The sequence below is a fragment of the Chelonoidis abingdonii genome, chromosome 8 (assembly GCF_003597395.2).
Source record: "Chelonoidis abingdonii isolate Lonesome George chromosome 8, CheloAbing_2.0, whole genome shotgun sequence".
Classification (NCBI taxonomy): Eukaryota; Metazoa; Chordata; order Testudines; family Testudinidae; genus Chelonoidis; species Chelonoidis abingdonii.
Genome location: NC_133776.1, coordinates 33,505,068 through 33,526,602, shown reverse-complemented (window position 1 = coordinate 33,526,602; position 21,535 = coordinate 33,505,068). Strand labels below are relative to the sequence as shown.

The 21,535-nt window shown below is 44.0% G+C and overlaps 1 protein-coding gene across 2 annotated transcripts in view; it reads left to right on the top strand.

The window, feature by feature from the left end:
- Positions 1 to 16,831, top strand: part of ATP1B3 (ATPase Na+/K+ transporting subunit beta 3) — a 78,447-nt gene extending 61,616 nt beyond the window's left edge. For both annotated transcript variants that reach the window (XM_032765673.2, XM_032765674.2), the window contains 2 exons: positions 5,147 to 5,233; positions 8,180 to 16,831. In XM_032765673.2, coding sequence (XP_032621564.1) covers positions 5,147 to 5,233; positions 8,180 to 8,350 — 258 coding nt within the window. In that variant the 3' untranslated portion in view covers positions 8,351 to 16,831. The remainder of the gene's footprint in view (positions 1 to 5,146; positions 5,234 to 8,179) is intronic.
- The last annotated feature ends 4,704 nt before the right edge of the window (positions 16,832 to 21,535 follow it).

Genomic DNA, 21,535 nt, shown 5'->3' with positions numbered 1-21,535 from the left:
TACCTCCAGTGAAAGAAAAGGGAAAAAAATCGTTTTGTTAACTTTTGATAGTCACCCTATGTCTACTGCATGCTGCTGGTAGACGCGATGCTGCGGTAGCTGAACAGCAGCAACCCTCTCCTCTCCCTCCCTTCCCCTCCTCATGGCAGGCGGTACATATGACTGTTATTCCATTGTATCATCAGCCCATGAGTGCTCCTGGTCTGGCCTCTGGTGAGGTCGGCCAGGGGCGCCTGGAAGTATAATAGGAATGCTCCCCGTCATTCCTAGTGGATGGTACAGAACGGCTGGTAACCATCTTCATCGTAGGGAACTGGGGGCTGAGCTCCATCAGTCCCCTCCTCTCATGTCTAAAGAAATATTCTATACTGCTGGCTATCATAGCAGCTGGAGGCTGCCTGCCCCTATTTTATCTCCTACTAACAAGTCAGTGTTTCTTATTCTGCATTCTATTCTATTCCATCCACACAAATTGGGGGGACACTGCACGGTAGACAGGAGGTTGGGAGAGCACGGAGAGCAATGGGTTGGGTTGTTGCAGGGCACCCCTAGATAAACGCAGTTGCAGCTCATCATTTCTGCGGGATCTGACACGGAGCGGCTGTGTTCTCTGGTACACAGGTTCTCTAGTACACATTACCCCATATTCTAGGCAGACTGACTCTAATTTTAGATAAAACATAAAGGAGGAATGACCCAGGAGGTCATTCCATTTTTGTCTTTGTGCCCCCGCGCCACCTCAGTGAAGGTCAGCCAGGACCCCCATAGCAGCAGCAGACGATACAGAATGACTGATAACTGTCATCTCATTGCCAATTACAGTGGCATGGCAGACAACAGAACAACTGAAAACCGACTCTGCTGTCTTGCAAAGCAAAGTGAATGCTGCTGGTAGTGCTGCAGTACCGCCTCTGTCAGCGGCATCCAGTATACATGGTGACAGTGACAAAGGCAAAACGGGCTCCATGGGTGCCATTGCTATGGCATCTGCCAGAGGCAATCCAGGAAAAAGAGTGGCGAAAAGATGTCTGCCGTTGCTTCATGGAGAAAGGAGATGGAGTGACAACGTTTACCCAGAATCACCCGCGACACTATTTTGCACCATCATGCCTTGGGATCTCAACCCAGAATTCCAATGGACGAGGAGCTGCAGGAACTATGGGATAGCTACCCACAGTGTAACGCTCCAGAAATCGAACGCTTAACTCTCGGCGAGGTATATGAGAACGCACAAGGAAAACGAGGCGAAAGGTAAAGAGCAGGGAGGGGCCGAACCTTATGCTGCTTGTGTGGCCGCGTGCACTCGACTTTATACAATCTGTTTTACAAAACCGGTTTATGTAAAATCGGAATAATCCCGTAGTGTAGACGTACCCTCTGAAATGCCTGGACTTTGACCTGCTTCATAGTAGGACTCGGGCTGTGCATCCCTTCCCTGCTCCCAAACAGGGTGCAAGGACTTTCTGACCTGAGTTGACTAATTTTGCATATGGATGGCAGGGGGGGCTTTGTGTTCAAACTTGAGTCAGAGCCAAGGCTTAGTGTTCAGCATACATATACTCCTAGCCAGAGATGTCAGCTATCCCTAATTTTCATTAATTGTCCTGATTTTTAGGGACATACAGCAAGTAGGGCCATGGTCACAGACTGCGCAGTGAGAGTCTGTTAGGAAGCAAACTGTGGTGATTTTGAATAGATTGGGGCACTGCTGGGTTCAACGCCCAAGCCAAAGGCTGCATGTTGCACTCTAGGTACCTAGAGCACATGGGGTAGTTAGAGCACGCCAGCAATGGCCATGCAGGATGGTTAGCATGCAGTCATCAACCTGAGGTTTGGGCAGTAAATCCAGCACCTCAAACTTCACTGACTATTGCAGTGGCTTGACTTTATCAGAGGCTTACTGCACAGTCTCTTGGAGCAGGAGCAGGCAGTGATGGTGGCAGTGGAGGACAGAGGGAACATGACTAAGGAGGAAGAGGAGGCAGATCATCCTGGGAAGGAAGTCCAGGCCCTGAACTGGTAACAATAATTAAGGACCCTGCTTTCCTAGGGCTGATCTTCCCCTTCTCTGTATTTGGAAGTAAAGGTCAGGGGTGCAATGAGGTAGGGGGCAGGCCCTCCCCTTGGCCATGTACACACAGACTAGTAAGGGCAGGGGTGGAAGTCCACGGAGTGTCCCTAATTCCTTCGTAACTTTTTTCATAATCTCTGAAAGTCTCAGAGCAAGGTTGGCATCTCTGCAGACTAGTCCCTATTTCATTAGCCCTGGGTAAGGCTGCGAGTCTTTCACAGAGATCACGGAAGTCATGGATTCCGTGATTTTCCGGGGCCTCCATGACTTCCGCAGCGGCCGACCCCAGGACCCCGTGAGCAGCTGAGGCAGCTCTGGGACCAGCCACACCGGCCACTGCTCCGACAGCCCCAGGCAACTGGTCCCAGGCACTGCCCTGGAGCAGCAGTCTGGGAGGAGCAGTGGAACCCCAGGATGCCCTTGCCTGAAGGAGCAGCAGCAGTGATGGGGCACCGGGCCGCCCTCCTGGCCCAGAGTGGCAGCGGTGGAACCCCAGGCTGCCCCCCTCAACGGTCAAGATATAGTCACAAGTATTTTTAGTAAAAGTCACGGACAGGTCATTGGCCATGATTTTTTTTGTTATTGCCTGTGACTTGTCTGTGACTTTTTTTTTTTTTTTTTTTTTTTTTACTAAAAATACCCATGACTAAATCATCGCCTTATCCATGGGACGCTTCCTGAATTTTTGCAGCCCATGTGTGTTTAACTCTACATAATCACTACACTAGAATTCCGTTGTATGTAGGGAAATTTAGCTTTGGCAGATTTCATCCAAAAGCCAAAGCTGAGTGGATGAGGCTTGGGTCTGCCATTTTAGAGATGTGGATTCTGTTCCTAGCTCTGCCAGAAGTGACCTAGTTCAGCCTGTTACCTTATTGCAAAATGGGGGATATGAGGCCTTGGTTAATAAAACTTTTGAATATCCTGAAATAATAGCAGCAGAAGAGGAGGCTTACATTCATGATATTCTGGCTTCCTGGTCAGTATACCTCGTAACCTATTTTGTGTGTGTCTCTCCATCACCATGCTAACCTGTCCCAGGGACAGCTCACAGCATAGTTTGTAGGTGTCCCATTCACTTGCTCTAAGCGTCAAAAACAAAATGCAGGAGATTTTTAGGTAATGGAGTTTGGTCTTGGTGTGAAATCTTAATAGAAGGCAGTTCAGCGATAAGGAACAGCAAGAATTTTAGTTATAAATTGGGGATGCATCAGTTGGAAATAACTGAGGAGGAGATGGACCTCGGAGGATTGGTTGATCACAGGATGACTATGAACCACCAATGCGATATGGCCGTTAAAAAAGCGAATGCGGTTTTAGGGTCCATCAGGCGAGGTATTTCCAGCAAAGATAAGGAGGTGTTAGTACCGTTATACAAGGCACTGGTGAGACCTCATCTGGAATACTGTTTGCAGTTCTGGTCTCCCAGGTTTAAGAAGGATGAATTCAAACTGGAACAGGTTCAGAGACGGGCTGCTAGAATGATCGTAGGAATGGAAAACCTGTCTTATGAAAGGAGACTCAAAGAGCTTGGCTTGTTAAGCCTAACCAAAAGAAGATTGAGGGGAGATATGATTGCTCTTTATAAATATATCAGAGGGATTAATATTAGGGAGGGAGAGGAATTATTTAAGCTTAGTACCAATGTGGACACAAGAACAAATGGATATAAACTGGGCACTAGGAAGTTTAGACTTGAAATTAGATGAAGGTTTCTAACCATTAGAGGGATGAAGATCTGGAACAGCCTTCCAAGGGGAAAGTGGGGCAAAAGACATATCTGGCTTCAAGACTAAGCTTGATAAGTTATGGAGGGGTAGTATGATGAGATATCAATTGCCAAATAGGCTCTTTGATGATCAGCAGGTAAGTATGTCAAGTGGTCTGTGATGGGATGTTAGATGGGTTGGGATCTGAGTTACTACAGGATTCTTTCCTGGGTGTCTGGCTGGTGAGTGTTGCCCACATGCTCAGAGTTTAACTGATCGCCATATTGGGGTCAGGAAGGAATTTTCCTCCAGGGCAGTTGGCAGAGGCCCTGGAGGTTTTTGCCTTCCTCTGCAGCATGGGGCACGGGTCACTTGCTGGAGATTCTCTGCACCTTGAGGTCTTCAAACCACAATTTGAGGACTTCAGTAACTCAGACATAGGTTAGGGGTTTGTTATAGAAGTGGATGGGTGAGATTCTGTGGCCAGCATTGTGCAGGAGGTCAGACTAGATGATCATAATGGTACCTTCTGACGTTAAAGTCTGTGAGCAGTATCCATATGCATTTCATGTTTGTCACTGTCTGCTCTCAAAAACGTGTTATAAAAAAGTTGACATCTTAAACAATGGGTTTTGTTTTTGTTTTTCCGGATAGCCTTTATCCCAGGAACCTCTTTGTCAAATTACCTCAGTCTTCACCAGAAACTCAACCCTTAGCCGTGAACTGTTGTGCTTATTTTTCCAGTGGGTCCTAAATGTGGATTTTAGGGAGATTTGAAAACTTGGCTTTAAACAAAAATCTAGCTGCAACCTTAAATATGGATTTGCTATTGCTTCTTCACAATAAACATTTTCTAACTTGCCTGTGGATATTTGGAAATTCAGCTGCTCTGTTTAACATTTTCCTTAAATATTTTTGTTATATTAAGGGGAGTATAAATTGAAGTTTTCATTGTAGAGATGTGTCTTTGATTTTTTGAATGATGATGGGTGGAAAATAAAACTTAGGGCTATTCTGGCTTAATTTCTACTTTACTAAATAAATATTAGTATTTTATCTAGAATAAAAATGGAAGGTTGCAGCATGTATAAGCTAAAATCTGTGTTGTGAAATACAATTGGCTCTTTGAACCATTGGTGGTAGAAGGTTATTAATATATTAAATGTTTAACAAGTACAAGTCTATGTGTATGAGTCTTTTAGTTTGGCAAAGGTTGTTCATTCTGTTGTAAAACTCTTCTGGTTCAGCAGTACTCAAATATTTGTGTAGGGTTCTTGCATTTCATCATTAGAACATTGTAATTTTCTTTTACCTCTTAATTTTTGTTAAAACAGGAATTAACTTTCAATTTTATCTTCAACCATAGGAAGAAGGCAAGGTTCAGATAACTTATTTTCCTGATGGGGGAATGATTGATTTAATGTATTTTCCATACTATGGAAAAAAATTACATGTAAGTATGTTTTAATGATAGTCATGTGTTTTGTAAATTTTGGGGGGCATTTTTAGGATGGGTCTGTGATGGTTATTGCATTGTTCAGACTTGAAATTTCCAACAAACTACACACATGAAATATTACTTATGCAGGTATTTCAGAGTACTTGAAAAGGTCTGTGCTTCACCTGCTCATACACAGGAAAATAGATTGGGCTTTACTGTCTTCTTACTGAAGAAAGTAAAACTGAATTCACACTAACATGATTTCAATAGTTTTGCTGTAAAAAGTCAGTTTTCCTTCAAGTGTTATGTTCACTGACTTATATTTTATTAGAGCTCCTCAAATATAAATAGAGGTGGCTAGATCAGATAGGCCTGTCCACAGTACAGTTATTAAGAATTAGAAACCAGTCATTGACATGATTATTATTAACCAAGTTTAACTATCTGATGTGTGTATTAATATACAACTAACAGTTTTTTGCCCTTATCAGAAGTCTAGACTGAGACACTAATGTTTTTTGAATAACTGGTTCAGCACACTCCCCCCCTCCCCCGCAGCAGTGTTGGTGTCACTCTTCATGTCCTTCATTCTTTATATCCTTTGAAGCACTGTGGGGTAGCTTTCTAGGCTTTCCCAGAATTTGCTAGTATAAATACCGTTCGCATGCTAAATACATGTAGACCAGGGGTCTCAAACATGCGGCCTGCCAAGCTCCCTGCGCCTCCACCCCACACAGAGTTATTTCCTGCAGGTGAGGGGTGCAAGCTCTGGGAAGGAGTTTGGGTGCAGGAGAGGGCTCCAGGCTGGGGCAGAGTGTTGAGGTGCAGGAGAGGGTATGGGGTGCTGGCCCTGGGAGGGGGCTCCAGCCAAGGGGTTGGGATGCGGCCTTCCTCCTGGTGGCACTTACCTTAGACGGCTCCCGGTTGGCAGTGGGTGCAGCGAGATTAAGGCAGGCTCCCTGCCTATCCTGGCCCCACACGATTCTCAAAAGGGGCCAGCATGCCCCTACAGCCCCTGGGAGGGGTGGGGTGGAGGGAGGGTACATGGCTCTGCACACTGCCCCTCTCTGCAAGCACCGTTTCCACAGCTCCCCGTTCCTGGCCAATGGGAGCTTCAGGGGGTTGTGCGTGCAGGCAGGAGCAGCGCGCAGAGGGAGACTCTTGCCCACGGGGCCCCACGGGCCACTTCCTGGAGTGCTACTGAAAACAGATACTTTCTTAACAGAAAAAAAAATCTATTAAGGAGTCCACTTATAGTTAATGGGAAAAATCTAGGAGTCAGGCTTCATCCTTTTAAATGAATAACATTTTATATCAAGAAGTATTTTGATCTAGGGATTATTCCCCAAAGGTCTCAGGGTTCACTTCACTAGAGCCAGTACAATCTCCCACAGCTTGTCTTAGACTTCACTGTAGCGGATCTCTTCAGAGCTGCTACCCTGAGGTTTTGTACCTTTGCGCAGCACTGTTCCCTAAATTTAGCTTCAAAATTTGGTGCTCAAACTGGTGAAGTTATCTTCAGATCTACCACTTCTTAAGCTTCGAGGAATGTGTATTTCTAAAATAGTGATACCCACCCACCCTCTTTAATGGTCTGATTTTAAGTGTCTCAAGTTGACCACCTAAAAATTGAGGCACCCAGAATAACTAGCCACTTTTGGAAATAATGGCCTAAATCAATAAATACATGAGAGTTCTCAGATTACAGCATACCTGTGAAATATAGGTTTAATAGCTGTTAGTAAATTTATATTTTACTAGGTCTTGAAATGCCATCTGTAACAAATATAAAGGGTCCTTTAAAAAGTGATGCCTTGCTTAAATTGGACTTTGAAACTAGAATTCAGTTGAACAAGGTTTTGATATCTTTCCTTCCTATATTTTAATTTTTGACAACGGGAATTAGTTCAATAACTATAATTGCTCCACTGAATAATAGAGATCATCATATAGTTAAGGTCAACATCCTCAGGAGAGGAATCCTACCAGAAACTATCACCCTGATAGTGGGTGGTTGCAAAAAATTCCAAAGAAGCTAATTCAGTCCCTCAAGTCAAAATTTAGAAAATTCAGAAATTCTCAGCCTCAGCGTGGATGCTCCTTAACTATACCATAGAAAAGTCATGGAATGCGTGCATGTACGTAAACAAAGATGGAAACAGAAAGGCAAGTTAAAATGATTGAATAGCAAGGTTCTGTTTGAAGTGAAGAGGTATCTGTAAGAAAATGAAGTTCAACGCAAGTTAAGTGAACAGAAAAGAGCATTAATTATGGCAGATTTTTCCATATGCTTGTAAAAAGCAAAAGGTTATTATAGGCTTGAATTTTCAACAAAAAATGGCGAATTAGACACCCAAATCCCATTGACTTTCAACAGAAGTTGCAATCAAACTTTCTTGAGCACCTTGAAAATCCTGTCTATAACTGTAAATTTATGCTGAATTTTTCAGTTGAAACAAATGCTGTGCAGAATTTTAGCCTGATGAACTCCTACACAAATAATTTTAACTAAGTTCGGGTACATCTACATCCCAAATTAAGGTGTAATTGTAGCATGGATAGGCAGACCTGCACTAGCTTTAATTGAACTAGCAATGGCTGACAATAGCAGTGAAGACGCAGCAGCACAGACACAGCACTAGCTAGGAACAAGAGTCTGTGGCAGATTTGTGCTGGTATGGCTACCCTGTGCTGCAGCCCATGCTGCCACGTCTTCACTGCTGTTAGCCGCGCTAGCTGGACTAAAGCTAGCATGTGTGCGCCTACCTGCACTACAGTATCACCTTTATTTACAGTGTAGGTGTACCCTTAGATGGGACTCTGTAAAACTGGGGTTTTTGTTTGCATTTTTCTAGTTCAGTAAACAGTAAATGAAGTGAATCTGCAATCTTAATTGTTTTTATTCAGAGAAGTTTACTGTGGTATCTGAAATAATTGTCCCCCCTCTCTATTTACTAGGCTGACTATCTACAGCCGCTAGTGGCTGTTCAACTAGCAATTAACTCCAGCAGTACCAAAGAAGATGTAACAATTGAGTGTAAGATTATGGGATCTCCCAATTTAAGAAATGAAGATGACCGTGACAAGTTTCTTGGACGAATTTCCTTCAAAGTTCAGATGTCTGAATAGCATGATTCAATCTCCAGAAAGTAAACATTATGTTGTCTGTTTTTTTATTTTATATCATCTGGACGTGTCATTCCTGGATATAAGACCACCTGGGATAATGTGGCACATGGCGTTCAGGGTAGCATAATAGTGTGCTTCCAAATCATATTTAAAATCCCTCAAAATAACTGCCTGTCAAGCTTCTGCCTGCCCCATTGGACCAGTGTACAGACCATAGTTATGTGATATTAGGGACCTGTAAATAGTTGATTCCAAACATGTAATAATGGTGGTCTTTGTCTGTTCTAAAATGTGGTTTTATCCCCAAGTGACTGTCTCAAACATAGTGTGCTGTGCTATGTAAATACTGTATTGATTTAACACTGGTTTGACTGTCATATCTCAACACTGATACAGTTTTAGGGATCAAGTGATAAGACTAAATGGTACCTGACCAACATAGTTATTTAAAAAAAAAAAAAAAAACTCTGCAAGAATTGCGTGTGTGGAGACGCCTTAAGTCCTGTACTGGGTTGGGGGGACTAAATAAAATGGATTTTAAAAGTGTTGATATGGATTTTTGAAATTATTTAAGTGCTGAATTAGTCTGTTTTTGTGCTTGTCACTGTGCAGGTATGTGGAAACATGTAATATTTAGTATTTTAATTGAGAAATTGAATCTCATTGTATTGTTAATTGCTTGCAGTATGTGGAACCCAAATAACACATACAGTGTAATTTAAAAACTTTAGTTGAGAAATATCATCTGAAACAGTTTCTTTGACATGTTAATGGTTTCGAGTCCTGGTAACAATTGTACTATAGAGTTTGCTTAAAAGAAATGGCCTCACTATTCTGTGAGTCGCCTTTTGTTTTTTCGATAAAATCAAAATTCCTAAAATGAAAAACTTCTGTTTTAAAATTAAAAGAGAATGAGAATTGTCTTAATTGAACATTTCTTTAATGTTTATACGTAGTTCCCTCACATCACTTTTGCCATATGTTCTTTTTTTTTTTTTTAACTTTCATTCAACTTTTGTACTGAATTTTTGGTGTGCTGCTTCATCCACCACTTGGGAGAAATTTGCTTTCCCATCTTGTTACCTGAAAAACCACTTCTCAGTTTGCAGCTAGTCCAGGTTTATGTGAGATTGCGCTTTACATCAAATTGAATTGCAGCCATTTAGATCTCTCACTATTGTCGTTCCTGCAATATTGCTAATAAAGGAGCAGTGCCACTCTTTCCTATTGGTTTTTTTTGCATGTGTGCTCCTTAGTCTCGTTCAGTTTTTCATGATGAAAAAAATTTGCTTTGAACTAGGAGAGATTTGCATTATCTGTTTGACTTAACCAGACTTTAATCGTTTCAGCTGAAATTTCCCATGCCTCAATGTCTGCTTCAGACTTAATTTTTTTTTATAAGTTTTAGGGTATGTCTACACTACCTACCGGATCGGCGGGCAGCGATTGATCCTGTAGGGGTTGATTTATCACGTGTAGATGCGATAAATCGATCTCCAGTCGCTCTCCTGTCGACTCCTGTACTCCACCACCACGAGAGGCGCAGGCAGAGTCGACGGGGGAGCGGCAGCAGTTGTCTCACTGTGGTGAAGACACCATGGTAAGTCAATCCAAGTACATCGACTTGAGCTATGTCATTCACGTAGCTAAAGTTGAATAACTGAGATTGATTCCTCTTCTTTTCCCCCCCACCCTCCAGGGTAGACCAGGCCTTAGTAAAAATGGGTCAGCAGCTTCTTAGACCAGATTGAGAGGAAATAATTCTTATAACCACTTTACTGAGAAGTTCTAGCTTCTTGATGCTTCAGAGCAGGGTTCTCTGGTTTCCTACTGAAGTCAGAAGGATGCATTTTGCTGTCTCCATGAAAATCGACCAAATTTTTGCTGAGTTATAAGCCTCTGAAAATTGTAGGCTTTTCAGAATTTGGCAGCGAAATTATCTGAAGATTCCATCCACACTGAGATTATTCCAGCTCTGACCATGCAGGGATTGAGTAGGACTTTCCCTGAAGTTGCTCCTCATAAGTTGGTGGTAGCAACTGTGCTGCTAGATATTAGAAATGAATGAAATCTCTCTTCTTTGTGCTTAGTGCACAGGCAGCATGGAGGAAATTTTGACCCAATTACTAGTTTGTTTCAGATACTTTTGTTTCTTGATGTGACTCAAAGTAATTTAAATAATTGGAAAAATTAAATATTTGAAGTTTGCTACTGATTCTGAAATGAGATGTTCAGTTAGTCCATAAATCTGGGTCTACAGAAGTTTGAGCGTTTTTGCAATTTTTTTAATTAGTTGACATTGTTAATCCACCTGTCTGAAAAATCAAACTGATTCTGACTTCAGTTAACCACTGCACACAGTATTTTTATCCAGCATGTTTTATTTGTTTCGTAAGGTTGTATGACTCTCACAAGCCCTCTATTGTTTGGAGTTAAATCACATTCTTTAGTAAATTATTTTAGTAACCTTTCAGTCAATAGGAAGAACACGTTACTGGAAAAATTCTATCCTGTCCCCAGCAGATCATGTTAGCTATTTTCAGCAATGTTCTTTTAAACAAAAAAAATCATTTCAGTTCACTGATTCCCTGACACTTGTTAAAATATGTGAATAGTAGCACTAAATCAAGTGCCAAATTACTGAAGCCCTTCAGTGAATTGACGTTTTCTATACCAACACATACTCATATTTAATCTACCTTATAAACTAGTATTTTTTTGACTGCAGCATTACCAAGCGGATTCTCTTTCTGTAAAGCTGCCCATTATGAAAATTCTAAATTTATTAACTTCATTTTAATATCCATTTCAGCATCAGTCTGTGTCCTCATGTGACATTAGTGAACTTTGTTATAGTTTTCTTAACTTTAGTATAGTTTTGTTTGCTGGCTATTTTTTGAGAAATTTTAGAAGGGGTATCTGTATTGAGATCCCCCCTCTTGATACATTAGGGCTATTCCATTATTGCATATCCTGTCACCCAGCTACAAGACCTGCCCATCATGTGACTCAGCTAAATCCATTAATAATGGCCACTCCAGATATATCATCTGCTTGGAACAGTGATACATTAATAGAGCATTTAAATGCCACTCATTTCCCAAGAATACCCTCAAGAATAGAGGTGAGGTTGAAGTTATGCTTTCTTGAGAGATCTATGCAACTACCACCTCCCATCCGCAAGAAGTCTAGAAAAGATCAACCATATCCCAACTCAGCACTGGTTAGTTGCAGTTCTGCCTCCTCTCATGAACAGTCTCCTCCCACAGACTGTATTCAGCAACTGCCAGTCTCTTTGGGGAAGGACGAAGGAGCACCACTCCTGTCTGGAGTTTGTTCTCTGACCTTGAGTAAATGACCTATAACTTCTCCTTAGGTTTCTTACACTAATACCTGAAATTTGGAGCGTCTGCCTGGTGCCACGGCACCATAGAGTTATATGCCACTGATGGCTTCTATGTCCTATAAAGGCCACACTGCCCTCTGGCACCAACTTTGCACAGATACTCTTGGTGACTACCATCTTGCCTTCAGTACCAAGTAGTGCCTCCTCAGTGCTGACCCTTGCCCTGGTCCTGGATGTTTAGCATCAGAGATCCTGGCACTGAAGCCTTTCCTGGTACCAGCCAACCTATCTGTCAGTCTGTTATTGGAGTCTCCTCTCCTGGAGTATTTGTGATATATTATGTAAAAGCAACCAGCTACCTCAGCGCCACTTCATCTGGTGCTGTACAGGGCCCATAGCCTGGACATGTCTGCTCCACTTGTCAGGAGGAAAGTCACTCCTTGTCATCCTCACCAGAATGCACTAAGGTCTCCCCTCCATCCTGATGCCAGTCTCCACAATGTGTAGCCCGATGAAAGTTTAACAAGGATTGCGGAGAACATAAAAGACCAGAAGATTTCAAGGAGTGTCCATTGTGGTACCTTCCTATGTGCCAACATCCCACTTTGCCTACCAATGTTGGTTATGCTGGTCTGCCTAGAGTATGAATCCCTACTCCAGAAGACCCACAGCCGCTGTTGTTCATCCAAGATCTACTTCAGTGAGGAAGTAATTATAGCCTCCTCCAACCACCCAACTTGATCAGTCCCAATTCATGAAAGATGAGTACATTAGGGAGAAAAATCAACACCCTTCAGATCAGGTACCTCTGGCCCCTGAAGGGTTTCTTCTTGATCTCCTGATGAAGTGGTTCATCCACTCTCTAGTCTCTCAAGATGAGTTCAAAATCTTTCAGGACTTCTTGTAAAGGACCCTAGAAACCTTCAGCGTTCCTCCTGAGGTTATATAGGAGAAACAGCACATATTATTGGATGTTCTGTACACAGCAACACCAGGCAGAATAGCAAGGTGTTCTGGCATACCCCTGGCTCCATCCTACCCACTTTAGAGAGCAGTATATCAGATTTCTGGTAGACAGCTCTTACTATCAGTACAGGATACTGCCTTTCAGTCTCTCAGTGGTCCCCTGGATTTTCACCAAGATTCTAGCTATAGTATCTCTCCATCTGTGAAGGATGGAAATGCAACCATACCTCTTACAGAATGATTGACTGGTTTGGGGATAATCACCCACAGCAAGTTACCAAGTCAATTCACACCATTTTTTGGCTTCCTTGGGTCTCAGGGTCAACAGGGACAATCTATTCTGACCCTGACTCAGTCCATAGTTGTATCGGCTTTCTGTTGGAAAGAGCTTACCTGCTTCAGCAATACTTACAAACCATGATGGACTTCCTCAATCAGCTCTGCAGGTGCACTAGAATGCTAGTGAAGATGTGTCTCAAGCTCATGGGCCTTTGGCAGTTTGCTCCTGCATCACACAGCTTGCCAGACTTCAACTCTGGCCACTGAAAGGCTGGTTGAACTGAGTTTATCTACCCAAGAGACACAGCATGGACCATCTGGTCATTGTCCCCATTGAAGTTCTGTCTTTAAGAGGATGGGAAAATCAGTCCAAGTGTGAGTTCTGTTCTCTGTTTCTTGTCCCACCAATACATGGGTCATGGATGCTTCTGCCCAAAAATGGGGAGTTCATCTCAATCATCTCAAGGTTCAAGGATGATGGTCACTAAAGGCGACCCTGCAGCACATAAACATACTGAAGCTCGGGGCCATATTGTTAGTGTGCAAGACTGTCCTAAGTTCTCCTTCAGGGCCTCACTTTTCAAGTGTTCATTGACAACACCACCACAATCCACTACAGAAACAAGGAGTGAGATCATCCCTGTTTCTGTGAAAAGACTATGTGTATTTGAGAATGGTACGTACTTGATAACACTGTCAGTGGCTCTCCACCTGTCCAGCTTTCAGAACATCCTGGCAGATCACCTCAGCAGGACATGCTACAGTACCATCAATGGTCCCTAAGTGATTTGATTCTCCGTGGTGGTCTTTTTGAGAATGGGGACTGCTATTCCTGGACCTGTTCACTACATATGAAAACAAGTGTGCATCTGCTCCGGAGAAGGTGTGATGCCATGCTCACTAATGGATCCCCTGGTCCCTGGGGCTCTTTTTATGCCTTCCCGCCAATCCCCAGGATCCCCAGAGTTCTCAGGAAACTCAAACAAGACTCAGGCTGTGTTATTCTGCTAGCCCTAACATGGGCCAGACAGCTCTGTTTTTTCTGAGCAAGTGAGTGTCTCTGACCTCTGATAAGCTCATGTTTTCTTCTCAATCTGCATTCCCAGAATCAGGGCCAAATGCTATATCCAAACCTGGCCTTGCTACATCTGATGTTCTGGATGCTGGTTGGATAACCCCTCTGGAGAGAGACTGCTTATCTGAGATTCAGGAGATACTCCTCCAAAGCAGGAAGCCTTCAGCCTGGATCATTTGCACTGTAGAGTGGAAAAGATTCTGTGTGGGTAACTCAGTGATAGCTTTTGCTATTGTCTACTTTGATCCCAAATACAGTAACTCCTCACTTAACACTGTAGTTATGTTCCTGAAAAATGCGACTTTAAGTGAAACGATGTTAAGCTAATCCAATTTCCCCATAAGAATTAATATAAATAGGAGGGGTTAGGCTCTAGGGCAGCTTCCCCTACTCTGCAAGCACCAGGGGCAGGGGGCCTCAACCCTCAGCCCGCCCACTCCACTCCTTCCCTCCAGTCCCCACCCTTGACTCCCTCTTCCTCCCCCACCTTCTCCCCCTTTACTTTGCACGCTTCATCCTAGCTCCTCCCCCCTCATTCCCCTCCCTTCTAAACAGTGCAAACCAGCTGATTGCCACATTCAGGAGAGGGAGGGGGAACCTGCGTGCCGAGTCCTCGCTCCTCCCTCCTGCCTCCAAAACGCTGCAAGCTAGCTGATTGCTGCCGGCAGGAGGGAGGGGGAAGGTGTGCCGAGACCTCGCTCCTCCCCCCTCCCTCCTGCCCGGGGCAATCAGCTGGCTTGTGGTGTTTAGGCGGCAGGAGGGAGGGGGGCGAGGACTTGGTGCAGGCTCCCACTCTCTCTCCCCCTCCTGCTGCCCGGGGCAATCAGCTGGCTTGCGGCGTTCAGGAGGGAGGGGGAGCCTGTATGCCAAGTCCTCGCTTCTCCCCCCTCCAAAACACCGCAAACCAGCTGATTGGCATGGGCAGAAGGCAGCAAGAGGAGGGGGAAAGCGCTGATCCGTGGGGTCTGCCAGCAGGCGGGAGGCGCTGGGAGGACGTAGGGAGGCTGCCAGCTGAGGAGAAAGCAAGCAGCCAAACAAAGTAAGAGTGGAGTATTGCACAACTTTAAATTAGTATGTTCCCTAATTGATCAGCAACGTAACAATGAAACAATGTTAAGCGCGATGACTTTAAGTGAGGAGTTACTGTATTTTGGACTATCTGCGCTCTCTGAAATGGTCGAGCCTCTCTGTCAGTTCTATTAGAGTGGCGACCGTTTCCACAAATCACGCACCAGTAAACCTTGTAAACTCCCCCCCTTTCGCCCCCCAGTAAAGGGGCATCCTGCTTCCTGGGACCTCAATCTCATTTTAACTGGCATGATGGGACCTCCATATGAACCTGTGACAATACGCTCTCCACATCTATCCAAGAAGGTGATATTCTTGGTAGCCATAACTTAGCTGGAAAAGTCAGTGAAATAAAGGCCCTTAAGACAGGCCCTCCGTATACTGTCTTCCATAAGGACAAGGTCACCCTTAGGCCTAATCCCAAATTTTTGCCTAGGTGATCTCAGACTTTCACCTTAATCAATTCATACATCTCCTGGGTTTCTTTCCAAAACCCACTCTATCACAGCTGAAATGAAATTACACACTTTGGACACAGTGATAACTTTATCTTTTTGTATTGGATAGAACCAAGCTATTAAGAACATCCCCTCGGCTGTGTGGCTTTTACAGAAAGAGGACAGTACAGTCCTCTTCACTCAGATTATCCAAGTGGGTCTGAGACTGCATCAGGACTTGCTATTAGGTGGTGAACAAGACTCTTCCAGCTCATATCAGGGCACGTTGCACTAGGATGCATGCAGTCTCCGCAGCTTCCCTCACCAGCATTCCAGTCTGAGATATGTAGAACAGCTATCTGGAGTTTGATCTACTTGTTCATTCTCTATACTCCCTGGTCCAGTTTTTCAGATCAGATGCAAACTATAGTAGAATTGTCCTGCAATCACTTGTCAGATAGGACTCCTTTCTGTCCTCCTGGCCAGAGAAGTGCTTGATACTCACCAAGAATGGACTTTCTGTGCACAGTAATTGAAGAAAAAACAGAATGGTTACTGATGCTACAGTTAATGTGGTTATTCAAGATGTGTTGTCCATGCCATAATTGGGGAGCCCTACCATCCGGGTTCTTGATGGCAAAGGAACTGAGGGACAGTTGCAGCTGCCTCACTCCTTATGCCCTTGGCTGTGGTGGCCAGAAGGCCTGGCCCCAACAGATACTACTTTTCAGAAATAATCTCGTGTCGTACACTTGGGGGCTTATGTACACCAAAAATGGAATTTGTGTGGAAAACTCATCTGGAAGAACACAATTTACCCAGTTTCCAGTACTAGAGACCTGACCTGGCATGATTGTCAGTGATTTTCAGCTCTCACTGAAGCATTGGAAGTTGTGAATGCTGAGCACCTCACAAGTGCTGTTCAGCATTTTGTAGGTTCAGATTGATAATTGTTAGATGGCAAGAAATAGACAACCTTGTTCTTACCTCCTTACTACTCTATTTGAGCTTTTGTTTTTAAGCATTATAAAGTTCAGAGTTGTGTGTAAGATATGTGTATATACTATATATAACTGAATAGTAAACATCAGGTGCAGCTCTGAAGCAGTCCCTTGTTTCTGTTTCATACTCATTTAAAGGAAACATTAGGAACTCTATGTACTTAGGATTGGGTCTTACCTGTTGAAGCATATTAACAGAGTCAAATTCCATATTTTAGACAGTGTATATTCTATGGAGTGATGCAAATGTGATGATAATTGAATGTGATGCAGTAAGCTGTCTGAAATAAAAGTACCTTGTGCTCTCCAGCTGCCCAACTTTGTTCTGTGACTCATGAGCATGTAAATGCCATTTCTATTTTTCTGGTTGTAGGGGACCCCTGCAGTGATAACTAGTCTAGTATTTACTGTATCCAACAAGGTCTTTCACAAACCTGCTGTGGCTGTTGATCCTGACTCAGCTGTTGCTATTCCACTGCAAACTCTTAATTGAAAATATGATAGAAGAAAATATATTTGTTAGCCAACACTTTTTTAATATGAAAAAGCAATACCAAATTCCCTACAACTTTTCTGTCAAATGTTCTTGTGGGAAGGAACCAATTTAAACAACTTAAAACTTCTGAAGCCCTTGTCTGCAATAGGATTTTTAGCTGTATCTGTGCAAGCTGAGCTATTTACAGGCAGTTGTACCCTGGCTTCAGGATGGAGTAAGCCACACCATATGAATTATGCTGCGCTTGTGTATATTGTATATGCTAGGGGTTTACCGGTGTAGCTACACTGATGTCTCAACATCCAGTACAAATACTCCCACTGCTACTCTCTAAAATGCTCCTTTACTCTCCCTGAAAAAATCATAGCTTCACTTTAGGCTTTTCTCCAATTTATGCAAGTTCTAAACAGAGCAGTGTTTCTAGGTTTAGATCAGAATTCTCTACCTCCATACAAGAGATAGCAACCATATTGGTTGTAGTCAAATTCAATGGAATACTAGAGTCATGATCATGAATTAAGCACAGCCGTGGACACGCTGACACCAAAGTATGCATTCTCTCTCCACCATCTCTACAAGACCTTCATGGTTCCCTAATGACTTGTGATGTGGGACTAAAGTAGGAAGAAAGAAAAATTGAGTAGTGTTGTGAGGAAAATTTTAAGCAGATGTAGACAGCCCACTACAAGGAATTGTAAAGGTATTTTTTTTTCTGTTCTAGCTCTGGAAAAAATAAATCTGACTTCACCACCACCGTAGCAGCTGCTAAATTGAACTCCACTGTACTATTGTGGCGTTTGAATTGCCTTTTAACATACAATGTCACCATTCAACTTCAGAATGAAGAAAAGAATGTTTATTGTTTTGAGAAGATAGCATGCATCCATGACGACCTCTTGGGATACCAAGAACTGAACAGTGGCCATAAGAAGCCCGGTACCGTGATACTTTCCCTCTCTGCCTATGGCCCCTTCACACACACACACACACACACACACAGAGGGCCTCAAACCACTGAAGGAAAACTTAGCCAACATTTGCAACTCAGACTCATGTCCTTTCTGGCTGGTGAGAGAGTGAAGAGCACCAGTGCTATGTACTGTCTGAGATTGTCTGCAACTCTTTATGGAAGTTTTCTCTTCTCCCAATCAAACCAGTTCTTCAGTAACCACCACTCAGTACAATCTAGCTACTGTTACTATCTAACCTCTCACTCTTACATGAGCTACTTGAGACACTTGCCAAGGGTTGTGTCCAGTTCTGCTTGGATACGGTCAACATCCTGGGTTTCTGTAACCAGGCTTCATGTCAAAATACAGAACAATGATCATACTGATGTCACTCCTAGGCTAGGCAGCAGGCTTAGGGCCAGGTAAGCAGCGGGAGTTAGGCACTTAGTGGCTATCCTCCCTTCTGAGTCTTCCTTCCGTTCCCCTGAGGCATGCTAAGTTAAAGCAGACAGAGGTCCCTCCAGGCCCTTGAGCAGGGCTCCCATCTAACAAATCAGGGAATTTGTCAAGGGAGAAGCCCCTTTATGGAAGAAGTGCTAGCTCTTCTTCTGTGATAAACAGATAGTTAAGGGTTAATGCCTCTTTTACCTGTAAAGGGTTGAGCAGCTCAGTAAACCTGGTTGACACCTGACCAGAGGACCAATAAGGAGACAAGATACTTTCAAATCTTGGTGTGGGGAAGTCTTTTGTTTGTGCTCTTTGTTTTGGGGGTTGTTTGCTCTTGGGACTAAGAGGGACCAGACGTCAATCCAGGCTCTCCAAATCTTTCTGAATCAGTCTCTCATGTTTCAAACTTGTAAGTAACAGCAAGCAGGCGTGTTAGTCTTATTTTATTTTCTCAGTTTGTAAATGTTCCTTTTTGCTGAGAGGATTTTACCTCTATTTGCTGTAACTTTGAACCTAAGGCTAGAGGGGGTTTCTTCTGGGCTATATGAGCTGATTACCCTGTAAAGTATTTTCATCCTGATTTACAGAGATGATTTTTACATACTTTCTTTCTATTAATTAAAAGCTTTCTTTAAGACTGATTGATTTTTTCCTTTCTTTAAGATCCAAGGGGATGGATCTGGACTCACAGGAATAGGTGGGGGAAAGGAGGGGGATGGTTAAATTCTCGTTGTGTTAAGATCCAAGGGGTTGGATCGAGTGTTCACCAGGAACTGGTGAAAAAGCCTCTCAAGGCCACCCAGGGAGGTGAAGGTTTTGGGGGGACAGGAAGTGTTCCAGACACTGAAATTTCTGGATGGTGGCAGTGTTACCCGATCTAAGCTAGTAATTAAGCTTAGAAGTGTCCATGCAGGTCCCACATCTGTACCCTAAAGTTCAAAGTGGAGGAGGAAGCTTGACAGCTTCTCAGGCAAGTTTTGCTGAAAGTTTCCTTCCTCTCCTGGCTTCCTTTTGCTATGTGCTAGGACCTGTCATCAACAGGAGACAAGGATAGGGACTGGTCCTTTTCCCTATGGAAGGTTTTATATCTAAGGCAGCACAGATGTGGAGGCAAGAGAGCGCACCTAGAGGGAGCCACGATGAGGGGTGGCTAAGAGCTGGATGCCTGGAACCAAGGACAGAGAGACAGCAGGAGGCAATGTCAGAGAACAGGAGCAGTAGATCAGTGCAGAGGGCTGCTTCATTCTCTGTTGTGAAAAACAAATGTGATAGGGGAGAAACACAGTGATATGTTTTGAGTATGGTGTAGCTTGAAGCCCAGTGGGAAATTTTAAGTTTATCACTTTTGAGATTGCTCTTAATATGCCCTGAAAAATGTGTTAGAATAATGGGGAACACTCTGGGAAAAAGTGATTTATAAATCTTGAACTTTAAAATAGAGACACTCCACCTGTGGTATCTAAGCTCAGTTGAAAGGCCCACTTGCTGCCTTCAAGGCTATAAATTGTGGCTCTCAACTGTCTTAAAAATAAATTTTAATTATGAATTTAAAATGCATTCTCAGCTCTATGCCTTGTAATTTTTAACAGACTTGTTTGAATCTTCTCTATCACTATGGGGAAGAGGTAGAGGGTCTTGGCTCCCTGACTGCCTCTTACTACTTCCACTGCCATCCCAGGATTAGCTCTGGGGTGCATGGGCAGTGAGTTCTATGGGCCCGTGGTGCCTGGGCTCCAAGAATATTCCTGGCCCGGGGCCTGGCTCTAGCAATGTTAGAGGCCCAGTCTCTTCCTCAGCCCTGCCTTCTGCCCCCAGGTGCTCCCTCTGTGTCCCCTAGGCGATTTAATATGGCCCGAGCCGCCTAACCACCGGTGACAATGCAGCACAGTCTGCTCTGCCTGCTCGCTCCACGTGGCTGCCACCCCCTCCCTGCGGCCCCTGGGCGGGGTGGGTCTGTGTCCTGCACCAAGCACCCTTGTGGCAAATAGGAAGCTCCGGGGAGGCAGAGCCTGGGGGTAGCAGCGTGTGAAGTCACCTTGGCCTGCCCTGCCTAGGTACCCCCACAGAGCCTGCACCTCTCAACCCCTCCTATACCCCCAACCCCTGCTACAGCCTGGAGCCTGCACCCAACCCCCACCCCCAGAGCCCAACCTCTCACCGCTTCTGCACCCAAACACCCTCCCAGAGCCTGCAACCCTCCTGCACCCCTGCCCCAGCCCATGGCCTGCACCCCAGACCTCCCCTCACTCAAACTCCCTCCCTCCCAGAGCATTAAGCAGGCAGGGAGCAGAGTTTTTGGGGGGCAGCTCTGGGTCTTCTGGGCACTACCAAAATTTCTATGAACCTGCTGCTCTTGCTGGGGTGAGCAGGGAGCACTCTGAGTAGTTTCTATCCCTTCCTTGCTGCAATTGCTCATCAGTTCCCCTGCTGGCCACCTGTGAGAGAACATCTACAGTGGCCAAAAGGAATGCAGGATAGGAACTCATCTGGCTGTTCTTGAGCATAGGGGAGAGTCTAGCAAAGATGCCCCACTTCAGAAAATGCAGGAGAAGGGAAAGAGATTGGATGAGAACCAACAACCATTTACTACTATGATTTTTCTGTCTCAGGCCCAGATGCAAATTACAGTCACCTGGGGACTGCTCTACCTTTTGCCACTTGCCAATGGTCTCCAATGGACCATACACCAGATGACACTAGCCAGAGCAGGATATGCTACAGATTCTGTCCCTAAGAAGCCCCTAGGGAAAAGACTGCTAGAGGAAGGCATGGGAACTAGTTGTCCCTACTGGGCCTGGGGAATCGCTACCATGAGAAGTATGGGTGATTTCTGCTCACTTGCTGCCTGAGTATTTGAAAGGAAACAGAGCATAGCAGATATCCCAACCTATTGATTTTGGCCCTTTTTAAAAATAATACATAAGCCCTCAACCTGAAAACCCATCTAGAAAGAGTGAAAAGTACTTTAAACATTAAAATTGGTGCTTCTTGAAGTGGGCCATGTTTTAGTATTTCAGGGAATTGCCATATTTAAAGAATTTACTTCGTGCTTAAAGTAGAAAACTCAACATAGCCTTAACTAGAGAGCTGTTATGGTGCATTCATAATATGTATACAGAG